The following is a 13625-nucleotide window of genomic DNA, read 5'->3' as shown; positions in this document are numbered from 1 at the left end:
TCTTCTCCCGACTTCGGGGGCCTTGTCCCCCTCTTTGGTTCTTCTGCCGGGCCACCGCGCCTGGTCCGGTGGCCCGGTCTTCTGTCGCCGTCTTCCGTTCTTCTGTCGCCGCCTTCGGTTCTTCTGCCGGGCCACCGCGCCTTCTTGTAGCTCTTTTACAGGCGGTGGCCCGGTCTTCTGTCGCCGCTGTCGTCGTCGCCGCCGCCGCCTTCCGTTCTTGTTCTTCTTCTTGTTCTTCTTCTTCTTCTCCTGGAGATGTTGACTCGACGAGCTCTCCGGCCGGAATGCCAGGGACACGCTCCGCTGCCACTTATATAGTGACAATGGGGCGGTGTCACATGGTATATGTCACATGGGTTGGTCACATGGGTTGATGTCACATGGGGACTATGACATCGTAAGGGGGCGGGGTCACCATGTGACCAACCCATGTGACATATACCATGTGACACCGCCCCATTGTCACTATATAAGTGACCGCACAGCGCGGCTCTGGCATTCCGGCCGGAGAGATCGTCGAGTCAACATCTCCAGGAGAAGAAGAAGAACAAGAACGGAAGGCGGCGGCGGCGGCGACGACGACAGCGGCGACAGAAGACCGGGCCACCGCCTGTAAAAGAGCTACAAGAAGGCGCGGTGGCCCGGCAGAAGAACCGAAGGCGGCGACAGAAGACCGGGCCACCGGACCAGGCGCGGTGGCCTGGCAGAAGAACCGAAGAGGGGGACAAGACCCCCGAAGTCGGGAGAAGAGGCCGGCGGCGGGGAGGAAGAAAGCCGGACTCCTCCGCTAGTAAAAGAGCTACACACACATAGCGGAGGAGTCCGGCGAGAAGACCCCCGAAGACGGAAGACCCCCGGAGCTGTGCAATAAAATACTTTTTCCATGTGTTGTGTTTTTTTTTTGTACTTTATTTCACAGGTGAATGGGTAGGGGTACATTGTACCCCATACTCATTCACATAGGGTGGGGGGCCGGTATCCGGGGGCCCCCTTCTTAAAGGGGGCTCCCGGATTCCGATAAGCCCCCCGCCCGCAGACCCCGACAACCAACGGCCAGGGTTGTCGGGAAGAGGCCCTTGTCCTCATCAACATGGGGACAAGGTGCTTTGGGGTGGGGGGGCCGCGCGGCCCCCCCTTCCCCAAGGCACCCCCCATGTTGAGGGCACGCGGCCTGGTACGGCTCAGGAGGGGGGGCGCGCTCGCTCGCCCCCCTTTCCTGGCCGGCCGGGTAGCGTGCTCGGACAAGGGTCTGGTGTGGACTTGGGGGGAACCCCCACGCCGATTTTTTTCGGCGTTGGGGTTCCCCTTTAAGCCCATTCCAGGCGGCGGAGCCCGCGACGTCTCCTTCGCGGGCCCCGCCTACCTGTACACGCGCTCGAAATGGGCGGATTTGCCTCCTCCTTACGTGGGCGAGTCCGTTCATTTCAAAAGTTGAGCGAACTGTTTGCCCAACCTTGTTCGTCAAACAGTCCGCTCGTGTGTGGGCAAGTCCGCTCATGCAAATTTTGAGCGGACTGTTTGCCGAAACTGTTTGACGAACAAGGTTGGGCAAACAGTCCGCGCGTGTGTACGCGGCCTAAGGCAGTAACACATGGTGGTATTTATGGTTGGAACGCACAAGATTATGACCAAGAATCACTTCACAGCAGACACCCTCATCTTTGTTTCCAAACAGTGAGTCATGATCTGAAGAAGGACATCAAAGATGTAAACTGACATCCTGGAGAAGTTACAAGATATAAAAAAACTTTGGGTATCTGTGAAGCTCATCATATATTTTGGTGAATAAACCAGTTGACCGCTGCTGTGACACTCAAGGATGGGCCCAGTAACAACACCTTGATCATTTCTCCTGCTGCCTTAACCTTCTGCAACATAATGTGATCGATCAGATCAATGGTGGAGTCCATCATATCTACAAAATCAAGATACTCAGACGAAAAGCCAGCTTTGCACACCTCTTCAAAGAGCAGGGGTCAACAAACAGCAGGAAAAAAAAAGCAACAGAACCAAAAAAATAAAAAAGCCTATTCTGAGTTTGAAAAGAGACATTCTGGGATTGACAACAGAGCTAAAAGAATTGTGCTTGTCTAAATGCTTTGCAGACATAGGTGCATCTAAATGGGAGCCCTTTACCTGCATTTTTCATTTCAGCAAGAACTAGCATTACGTTTAGTAAATAATACTGTATATTCGTGTGTGAATGAGCCCTTATACAGTTCACACCCCATACCAAGCACTTTTAGTTATCCCATGTTTAAGACTATAGTTAAGGACGGGCATGGCATGAACTGTACCATAAGCCATAACCATTGTTTATCATCTTAAACCTTCTCACGCTACTAACCAGACCACTGACCAATGGAACATTTTTCTATCACTATCTGATCAGCATTGATGATCAAATAGTTGTCATTGCTCTCTATCTACAGAGTCTGCTTTAAAGTAATTTTCAGTATTGAATTCTTACTTGCTGCAAGCTGATAAATGATTTATTGTAAAATGTAAATGACCATAAGGTCTGGTTCACACCTTTTTGTTTTTCTGTGTGTTTTGGAACGCGTAAAAATACATGTCACAAAAATACATTAACTGTAATGAGGCTACTAACATCTGTGCACTGTATTGTTAAAAATGAGGCATGTCCAATTTAACATGCATTTAAATGCGTTTTCTTCCATTCAAATCTATGGAAGTGCATGAAAATGCACATATTGTGAACTTTAATGCATTTATGGGTGCGTGCACCTTCCCTGTATACCTGCTATGTGCTCAGCTACAATTCATCTTCCATGATCTCTGCCATTTGCTCAGCCACAATGAATACTGCGACAGCTGTAAACAGGAGTGTAAAATCAACCATGCTTCCTCCGCTACATATGCAGAAAATTAGCACATTCCCTCATACTACACGTAAAGCGCACAAAAATTAACTAAACCACTTCAATACTGGGCAAACTAAATTTTTATAATTTTGTTCCCACAAATAGAGCTTTCTTTTGGTGGTATTTGATCACCTCTGGGATTTTTATTTTCTGCTAAACAAATAAAAGGCCAAAAGTTTGAAAAAAATGTTTTTTTGTTTCTGTTACAAAACTTTGTAAATAAGTATGTTTTCTCCTTCACTGATGGGGCTGCATTGATGGGCACTAATGAAGTGGCACTGATATGCAGCACTGATAAGTGGCATGGATGGGCACTGATAGGTGGCACTGTATACTAGTGGTACTGATGGATGCCAATCAGTGCTAAACAATGCCTGCCAATCAGCTGATTGTCATCCATTGTGGGCACTTATTGGTTTCCCTGGTGCTCTAAGGTGGCATACCTGGTGGTGACTAGTGGTGGCATCCCTGCAGCACAAACCCCCCCCTTCAGATGAGTCCGACAGACGCGATGGAGGAAAAGCCGATCGTTGGCTCTTCCTGTTTACAATTGGGGAGAGCAAAGAGGGTGGGACTTTACATGAAGTGCGTGAGTGCAATGAAGTAAAATTTGGTGAACAATTGAGAAAATGTATTGATTGGTTCATAAAGATTAATTAATAGACAGTATACATATAATATTATCAATTCCATATAAGAATAGATATGTACAGTAAACATAATGAAACAGCTATACATAGTAATATGAACACACAGAAATTTCCACAGTACACTAGATTATACACTGTGATCAGCCGTGTTTGGACACAGCTGCTCATGTGGTAAAGAGTCTCCGTCAGAGACTCTCTACCTAGATCGGAGTTGCGGTGTGTCGGACTGAGGGTATGGGTGGGCTATGCTTGGCAACAAGTTACATGTTACATCCTACAGTATATCTGTAACATAGTGCAAAAAGCGGAGTTAACATTTAACACTTGTCACATGCCCATGAGCACTATCCCTAAAAGTGGCCATAGAACAGATCTAATGTAGCTGGAAAAGTTTGAATCGGCAGATCTGGTTGGCTGTGAAATGCTATAACCCAGTAAGCAATAGTTTCTAAGTGTTGTAAAAAAAAAAAAAATCTCTTAATTTAAATTTTGTTTCTTTGTTTTCAATTTTATTTAGGAAAGGCCACTAAGAGTAATATCATTGGATCTTCATTTTCATCCAGCATGGCTGTCAATGAAACTATAATGCCTGTATCCACCTTCAACACCACAGCTTATGTTGCAGATACAGAGCCACAAGACCAGACTCATAATTGGTATGTTGTGTCTTTTTTTAGATACCTAATGTTCAGCTAGTTTGTCTTTATATCCAGACCATACAGTATTTATATGGCAATAGAGGAAGAATTGTTCACCTATTGCAAGATTTGTTTAGAAAATATTTTACATTTGAAACTCCTAGTACTGCCCTTTTTCTGTTTCTGTCACAAATCATCCAAGAATAAATTCTGTACTGTGCTACATACTTTGATTTTATTTTCTATCATGATGTACATGTTACCTGTTTAGGTACTCTTCCCTGAAAACCAGCTCTTTAACATTCTTTTCAGTTTTTACATTAAGTATGTGTACTTTCAACCAGGTGGTCCAAAAAAAGAAAACACTTGATGTAATATGACAGAGAAATTCACCTCAGAAGTGTATGCAAGAACCTAAAATGATTCTTCAAGCTCTGTTGCATGTGGAACCATAGGCACTTACATATGTACATGCAGTCTAAATGCGTGTATGTGATGAATGGGTCTTTTGTGCGTTTTCCGTGTGTTTTTTATGTATATATCATTTATTTCTATTCCTCTTCCGCTAGCCAGTGTAGATCAGGCAGTGTTGAGGTTCATTTACTAAAACTGGAGAGTGAAAAATCTGGTGCAGCTATGTATGGTAGCCAATAAGCTTTTAACTTTTAGCATGTTCAATTAAAGAGTAACTCCATTTTTGTTAACAAAAAAAAAAAAAAACGTCACCAAAAATGACATTTTTGTTGCAGGGGTTGCTGAAAATCTGTTTTGTATCTAGGTGCAGAATTCTGGGAAAATCAGTAAGCCAATCACAAAAGCAGGAAATTACCTTTCTGGGAGGTGTTCTGTACGCAGAATGTGTACAGAACACCTCCAGGTAGCAATATTGCATTTTACAGAAAATTACACAGCTGCAGGTTGAAAAGGCAAGGTAATTGTTGATAACATTCAATTACAATATGACTCGTGTCGCAGTTTTATACACTATATACATTTTTTTATTTTTATTTTTATTCGCCATTTTTTTTTCCTACAAAAATTGGTACCTTTTTAAAAAACTGGAAGCTGATTGGTTTCTATGCAGAGCTGCCCCAGTTTTTGCACTCCGGTTATAGTAAATCAACCCCTTTGTGTCTCCAGTCTGCTGCTTACATAGCTTCTGTAGTTGAGATCTGAGAGCTCTGAACCTGGCAATGCTCAGAGCTGAGGCCTTCTGGGTTCAATCAGCCTACATCAAATTGGTGAATAGGAGTTCTCACCCTAAATTCCTCTGCAGCATTCACTGGCTCGCAGAGGAACAAGGTGAGCTCAGTTACCATGGAAGGGATGGGAAGGAGAAGTTTTCAAGCATGTTCTAAAGTGTTCTCCCTGTGAGATTTTCCCAGGCTGCCACTAAATCAGCTGGACAGTGCACATATTGGCCTTGTGGTAAAGGACATTGGCATGAATAAATGCTTGAGCAGTTGGTCTGTCTGTTGATCAGGTATCCTCCTAAGATAATTTAGGCTGTTGCCGGGTGGAAAATATGCTGCTGGCAACATATCGCTAGTGGCTGAATCTCCAAATAACGTCACCACGGTGTTCTGTTCTTGCTGCCCGACATGCTAGCATAGAGGCAGCAGTAGAATGCTTGCTAGTCTCATCAGTGAGGGACCAATTTGACAGGATAAGGTAAGTGGTCTCTTAACAAACATGTTGCTGGTGAGATGTCACCAGCAACAGGATCCCTTGTCTGTCTCTGTCCACATTAGAGACTCGCAGTAGTAAAAACCAACTGTGTTTCTAACATTTCCCTGCACTATCCTAAAAAAAGAAAACAAAACATTTTTGTATGAAAGAGAATTTTAGATAAGCAAAGTGTGACCTGTGAAATTTAATATGAAAGCCATTTTTTTTCCTATTTAATATTATTTGTAATTCATTTAGGGTGGATATAAGCGGAGCTCAAGCAGTTAAAGAGACACCCAAGAGCAGTCGTAGCCACAACAGCACTAAATCTGCTATGAGTGTGGACCATGATCTAGAATCAAGTTCTAGTGGGGATAGCAGATCTGCATTGTTTCAGAAGCAATTAAAACCAACAGAGAAAAAGAGCCAGCCAATTATATCTGAAAAACCCGCTTCACAAAAGGCGAAAACCTCGCAGAAAATGGTGTCATCCAAGATGCTGGATTATTTTCAGCCTACTGCCAAGAAAAGGTATGTGCAGTGCAAAAAAGGTTTCACATAGATTGCCATGCTTGCATGATGTAGAATACAGTAGTCAGGATGGTTGTTTAACCACTTCAAGACTAGGCCTATCTCTGAGATTTGTTGTTTACAAGTTAAAATCAGTATTTCCCTAAACATCTTTCAGGACAGCACCTGAGAGAGTGGCTCCATCCACTAGGAAACGGGAAACACCAACTCCACCAAATTTTAAAAGGAGACTTCTCCCCACAGCTTGTCGGTTTGTGTTTTTTTTCCGGCAAGGAAAGTGGGAGTCAGGGTCTCTTAGGTGCTGTCCTGAGAGGCCAGACTGCCTACCCCACCATACCTTTTTGCCTCCAGAGAGTCCACCTCTTCCACGCAGCACCAAGGGAGGGTAGCTGTTAAGTGGGCTCCTTCTTCCTCTTCAGCTCAGAGAGAGTTTGACTGTTTCTAGGGCCGTTCATAGGTCGCGGCAGCTGTTCGCGGGGTTCCCCAGCATGTCAGCGTTACAGGCTGCCACTATCTTTTTGGTGGCAGAGTAGAGACTCGGCCAGCCAGAAATTGGGTATCCGGCAAGGAGGGTAACAGGTGCAGTGTCATTTTCACCAGGAATTGCGCAGAGAGAGAGGAGATGAGCGGTCCTGGTGCCTATATTCTGGTTCCGGTCTGGCGCAGAGGCGCTGATGGACCCTGGAACCGGCATTTTAAGCCACCAACTGCTGTGGTAGCAGCAAATGGGACAGGCACCAGCAAAGCCCAGGTATTGGGGGGGGTCTACCCTGTATACTGTGGTGCCTCTCTCTTTCCGTTTTTTTTTTCCCCTGATGGCTGGGGCCTGTCTGGGCACCGGGAGTTGGCTATTGTACTACCTGTGCACCTGTGATGAGCCCATTAGGAGGCAGGTTTGACTCACTGGGATGCTCAGGTGTTCTTTTTTTTTTCTTTTTTTGACAGGCTAAGAGCTCTGATCCAACGAACAAAAAGAGACGTCCCTCATGTAAAATGAAGTTACCAGAGGGTTGGAAGAAGACTTTTTTTTTATTAATTTTTTTACTAAAGGCAAATCCAATTTGCACTACAAGGGCACTTGGGAGTGCAGTCACTGTAGATCAGAGGGGGACATGCAAGTAAAATAATTAACGGCATTTTAGCTTGCACATGATTGGATTATAAAATCAGCCGAGCTTCCCCTCATTTCAGATCTACCCCTCAGATTTAAAGTGACTGCACTTCCAAGTGCACTTGTAGTGGAAAGTGGATTTGCCTTTCACAAATAACCCCCTTTGTGTCAAATTTGCATTGATTCCCTAGTTAAGGAAGAAGCTTCTTCAGCATGCAGCAATTTAATTGCATCAGTTAAGGAGCTAGATGCTACTATCCAATCGTTTTGCTCTTTTCTTACACCACCACTCTTGAGTCATCCAACTACCTCAGGATCTTCTCAGGGCTCACAATTTAATCCCAGCAGTGGAATCTGAAGCTGGTCCTCCTACCCTAGAGGAGCATTCCCCCTCTCATTCCAGGGAAGAGGAGGAGGAAGGGCCAGAAGATGCACCTTCAAGATTACAAACTGTCCTTAGAACAATTAGACAGCGTGTGGAAAGCACTCTATGCAACATTGGATTTAGGTGAAGAAAAGAGAGAATTATCGCTGCCTGACCAAATGTATGCAGGGCTTAGTGAAACAAAAAGTTGCACTTTCCCAGTAATCTCTGAAGCCATCAAAAATGAATGGGTGCATCCAGAGAAATAAACTTTTTTCCCACGAGCGCATTAAGGCTCTTCACGTTCAATTAATACCTAGAGGCGCTTTGGAACAAAGTTCCTAAATTGGACGCGGCATTTTCCCAAGTTTCCAGATCAGCCGACTTAGCATTGGAAGACATGGGAATGTTAAAAGATGCCATGGACAAAAGGATGGATCAACAGCTTAAAAATACTTGGCAATCCATCATGGGCAACCTCAAACCGGCAATGGCTACTACCTGCATTTCTAGAAACATGGAGTTCTGCCGAAATCAGCTAAAAGCCCACATTATAGCAGATTCACCCAAGCAGGAGATTCTGCATTCTTTTTCAACCCTAACAGCAGCTGTGGCTTACATTTCTGATGCACCTGCAGAATCTGAAGAATCAATGAGGATGTCAGCTAGATCGGCGACCTTAAACTAATTCAGCCAGGAGAGCCCTATGGCTGAAGACCTGGCCAGGAGACACAGCGTCTAAAAGTAAATTGTGTGGAATCCCATTTATGAGAGATCTTTTATTCGGTCCTGATCTAGATTCAGTTTTAGATAGGACAGCTGATGAAAATCTTTTCCTGTTAAAAAATAAAATGCAGCCAGTTGAGCGGGTTTTTCAACCTCAAAAAACTCAGGAACAAGGCAATAGGCCCCAAGAGAAGAGAAAGAATTGGTCGGCACATATGGGCAGAGGGAATGTCTTTTTCCATCCTCCTGTGCCAACCAATAAATCGCAATGCCTCGTCATTGCCAGTGGGAGGAAGGCTTCGGAAATTACTTCCTCACTGGCAAGCATGACAGAAAACCCATTTATTCTAGACATGCTGGCCAGGGATACAAAATAGAGCTTTTGGACTTTCCTCCAGAATGATACTTTGTAACAAACCTGCCAAGGGACACAACAATGGCCCTAGTCATGAAGAACCTGTTAGGGGATCTGATGCAACAGGGAGTTGTGATTCAGGTATCTCCAGAGGAATGTTATCAGAGTTTCTATTATCATATTTTCCTGATAAAGAAACCATCAGGAAGCTTTCGTCTCATTCTTAACTTAAAACTTTTAAACAGGTCAGTCCAATACAGGAGATGATTCCATATGGACCCCATTTTTTCGGTCAATAATCTTAGTCAAGGGATGCTTCATGGCATCACTCGACTTAAGAGATGTGTACCTGCATGTGCCTATAGCCTCTCGGTCTCAAAAGTACCTCCAGGCTGTCAATAAATATGGGGAAGAAGGTGCTGCATCTACAATTCAAAGCCCTCCCTTTTGGTCTTTCATCCGCCCCACGAATATTTACAAAAATAATGGCGGAAGCTCTTGCTCCTCTTCGTCTGCAAGGAATTGCGGTGATCCCTTATCTGGACAACCTCCTTTGCCCCTTCCAGAGAAAAATTGCAGGTAGACCTGGCCAAGGCCCACAATCGTTTGGAAGCTTTGGGCTGGATTGTGAACCTTCAGAAATCAAGCTTTAATCCAGCTCAGAAAGTTCAGTTTCTAGGTTGTCAAATAGATTCTGTAGGACAAAGGTTTTTTTTTTCTTCCAGAAGAAAAGAAAAACAATCATGAGTGTAGTAGCCAGGCTACAAACTAACCAGGAGATTGTCAGCCCTGGGAATCTTAAGTTCAACAATGCGGGCCATTCAATTGGCGAGGCTCCATTTCAGGCCCCTCCAGAGTTTTCTCTTAAAAGTTTGGGATCACAGCCCAGAAACCTTAGACACAAAAGTAAAACTCCCCACCAGGGTCAAGAGGACCCTTTGTTGGTGGAGAAGTCAGTCAGTTTTGTCAAAAGGCTTACTATGGTCTTTTCCGAGTCACGGCAGATGCTAGCAGTTGGGGATCAAAATATAGCACAGGGAATTTGGTCCCGATCCAAAGCAGGAAGGTCCTCAAACTGGAGGGAGTTAAAAGCAGTCCTCCTAGCATTGGCTGCCTTCTCTCCAAACCTCCAGGGGTCCCATGTGCAGATTCTATCAGACAATGCCACTACCGTGGCATACCTGAACAAACGGGGGCACAAGGAGCAAGACTCTTCTATTGCTGTCATCAGAAATCCTGAAGTGGGCAGAGAAGCATTTACTCTCCCTGTCAGCAGTGCATCTCAAAGGTACGCTAAATGAAGTAGCAGACGAAAAATTCAGTAAGCAGAATGGAGCTTGAATCCGGAAATATTTTCATTGATTGCCAGGATGTGGGTGCGTCCACAAGTGGACTTGTTTGCGCCAAAAGAAAATGCTCAGCTCCCTCAGTTCTTTTCACTGTACCGCACTAGGGATAGATACCTTAGCACATGCCTGGAACTTTCAGCTGAGCTATGCTTCCCCCGCCCCCCCCATCTAATTCCACTGGTATGAGGAAAATACAAAAGGAAAAAGTGTCAATAAATCTGATCACTCCGTTCTGTCCGAAAAGAGCCTGGTTTTCCTCCATTGTACAAATAACAGTCAAACCATTCTGGCGGCTTCTTCTCAGACAGGACTTACTACTTCAAGGCCCAGTATACCACCCGGTCCTGTGATAAGCACTCTTAAAGTGCAAGTGGCTGCCCTGGGAGTATACCTAGAAAGACCAATTTCTAAAGTTCCTCTGGTTACAATATTCTTTAAGGCACTTAGTATGTCCAGACCAGCTGCTACTAAACCTTTTCCTAAATGGGACCTGTCAGTAGTTTTGCAAGCCTTCACAAAAGATCCTTTTGAACCGTTACAGACAATCACGTTAAGGAATTTAACTCTTAAAACTGTATTCTTAGCTGCAGTTACGTCCGCAAGAAGAATCCATGAACTACATGCTCTATCAGTAAAGCAACCTTTTTTGTTAGTTTACCCAGACAGGATTGTACTTAAAAACAAATTCAGGGTTTTTGCCAAAAGTAGCATCAGTTCATCATAGGTCGCAGGAAATCATCCTGACAACTTTTTGGTCAAATCCTTCTGGGAAAAAAGGAGAATTTATTCCTTAACTTAGATGTAAGAAGAATTGTATTACATTATTGGAAGTAACTAGGGAAAGGTCTTCGGACTCTATATTTGTTCCTTATTCTGGCTATAGAAGCATCAAAGGGATCAGTTGCTAGATGGCTAAAATCAGCTATTTCAGGAGCTTATTCCCAGTTGGGTTTGTCTCGATCACACTACTTGAGCTACATGGGCAGAAAAGGCTGGTGCCACCCCAGATCAAATTTGTAAGGCGGATACGTGGTTAAGTTATCTAACGTTTGTCCGTCATTGCAGACTGGCTCATATGTCAGCCAGTGATCAGGCATTTGGCAGAAAGGTCCTGCAGGCTGTTGTCCCTCCCTAGTTGGCAAGTCTCAATTATCCTTTCAGGTGCTGTCCTGAAAGACGTTTAGGGAAAATGCAAGTTAGACTTACCGGTAACTTGTTTTCCAGGAGTTCAGGACAGCAACGACCCTCCCTTTTCTTGTTTGTATATTTGCTATGACTAACTATACTCTGATTATGTGTTCCAGCTTGGGCCGGAGGTACTTTGCTACAACTGACAAGCTGTACCATTAAAATTATAGACTGATAATTTCTTTGTCAGTGGGCAAATGTACAAATACAGCAGGAGATCAAATACTTTTTTTTTCCCCTCACTGTGCATATAAACTGCAACAGTTCATCTGTTGACTCTGTGTATTCAAGCTCATGTTACCGAGGAATTTCCAACACCATATGTCACCATTGAAAGAAGCCTCTAACCAGACAATATGGACCATTAAATTATTAATGGTCAAACGTGTTTAAGCTGAATCATCCTTCAAAGGCCTCTTGGTACAAGCCATGTGAAGCACCTTTGCCTCAGGATATCACAATCATAGGGAAGTATGTAAAAAACATATTTTTATTTTTAAAATCCAAAGGTTGCACTCATATATAAAACATATCCTGGAGTTGGGCTTTAAACTCAGGGCAATCTAACCTTGTTAGCTACCACCACTATCCATCGCTAACATGTAACTACTAACCATGTTTAGTAGGGGTGCAACGGATCGTCACCGATCCGTGATCCGAACGGGTCACCCTGTTCGGATTGGCACACGCCGCGATTCGTGGCCTCGGCCTTAGGAAAGGCAGTGGCTTCAGTCTAGCTCCAGAGCGGCGGCCATCTTTGTACACCCAGGCCGTTTACAATGTGATCGCTCCGAAACAAACCAGCGTCGTCATGAAACCGGTTTCTCTCTCCTCTCTGTACTGATCTGTACAGTGGAGGGGAGAGATCGGATGGAAGCAGCGCTGTGAGCTGCATCTGGAGTGCCCACAGGGCTGCTTTGTGACAATTGCAGTCACAGCCATCCCCCCATACCCTGCCAATACTCTGCAATACAACCTGCCAATACTCTGCAATACAGTTACCAATACTCTGCAATACAGTTACCAATACTCTGCAATACAGTTACCAATAAATACTCTGCAATACAAATTGCCTATACTCTGCAATACAAATTGCCTATACTCTGCAATACAAATTGCCAATACTCTGCAATACAAATTGCCAATACTCTGCAATACAAATTGCCAATACTCTGCAATACAACCTGCCAATACTTTGCCATACCCGGCGATGCTCAGTCGTACACAGCCATACTCAGTCAATATTACAGTGGGGGAGATGTCCATTACAGTGGGGGAGGTTGTGGATATTACAGTGGGAACTATATGGTGGTGGAATTTTCACAGGTTTTTTTTTCAAATTCAATTATTATTTGCTGATCCGAAAAATTATCCGATCCGTGAGTTTTTTGATCTGTTGCACCCCTAATGTATAGTCAATGTGTCTGTGCCTCTGTTTATACACCATCAATGTGGAGATGTCAACCCTGAACAAGTCTCGTCATTCTGCACAGGCACTGCGGCCAAATGACAGTCTACAGTCACTCACTAGTCAAGGTCGTTCTGCATATGCACTGCCGGAACATGTATGACTCATTCAAAGCTGACATAACATCCGTAGTATGTAATTCGTAGCGCAGCTGCCTCTTATTACGCATTGTTGATATTTACATGTCCGCCCTGGAAGCCAGTAATGTACATTTACACTATGTGCATGAAATATTAGCACAAATATTATGTGCATACATTGGACAACTCTTTCTGGCCTAAAATGTACCCAGTGGGGAGTGTGGGTGCTGCCATTGCTGGCCTCCTTTAAATACTAATTGCCTGGCTGTCTTTTTATATCGCAGTATTTTCTGAATTACTGACCTGAAACAAGTATGCTGTAAATAAATGCCACAAATCCTTAATCCTTGTGTCAGTGACTCAGAGCCAGTTGAAGTCAGGGCACATCAGTCAGAGGCTCTGAACATTTTCTGAAGTAGATCAGCAATAGCGGCTTGCTTAATTCTGTCATAACAGGTGTATGTTAAAGGTTTTATGTCTGGTAAAACATGCATGTATTTTTCAACTGTAATTAGCTGCGTTTCTCTTTTAAGTGTAAAATCTGGTTTTGTATGGTATGGTATGGATAATATCTTCGCTTTTCCTCTCAATTTTCTAGAATAGTGTTTCTGT

General features: G+C 44.0%; 1 protein-coding gene across 1 annotated transcript in view; it reads left to right on the top strand.

The window, feature by feature from the left end:
• Nucleotides 1–13625, top strand: part of NBN (nibrin) — a 153168-nt gene that overhangs the window by 64722 nt on the left and 74821 nt on the right. Inside the window, exons 9-10 of the mRNA XM_077492995.1 lie at nt 4053–4191; nt 6100–6372. Of these exons, the coding sequence (XP_077349121.1) occupies nt 4053–4191; nt 6100–6372 (412 nt within the window). The remainder of the gene's footprint in view (nt 1–4052; nt 4192–6099; nt 6373–13625) is intronic.

The sequence above is a fragment of the Lithobates pipiens genome, unplaced genomic scaffold (assembly GCF_037356315.1).
Source record: "Lithobates pipiens isolate NorthernLeopardFrog02 unplaced genomic scaffold, aLitPip1_a1.2 Scaffold_19, whole genome shotgun sequence".
Classification (NCBI taxonomy): Eukaryota; Metazoa; Chordata; class Amphibia; order Anura; family Ranidae; genus Lithobates; species Lithobates pipiens.
This window is presented reverse-complemented; position numbering and strand designations above follow the sequence as displayed.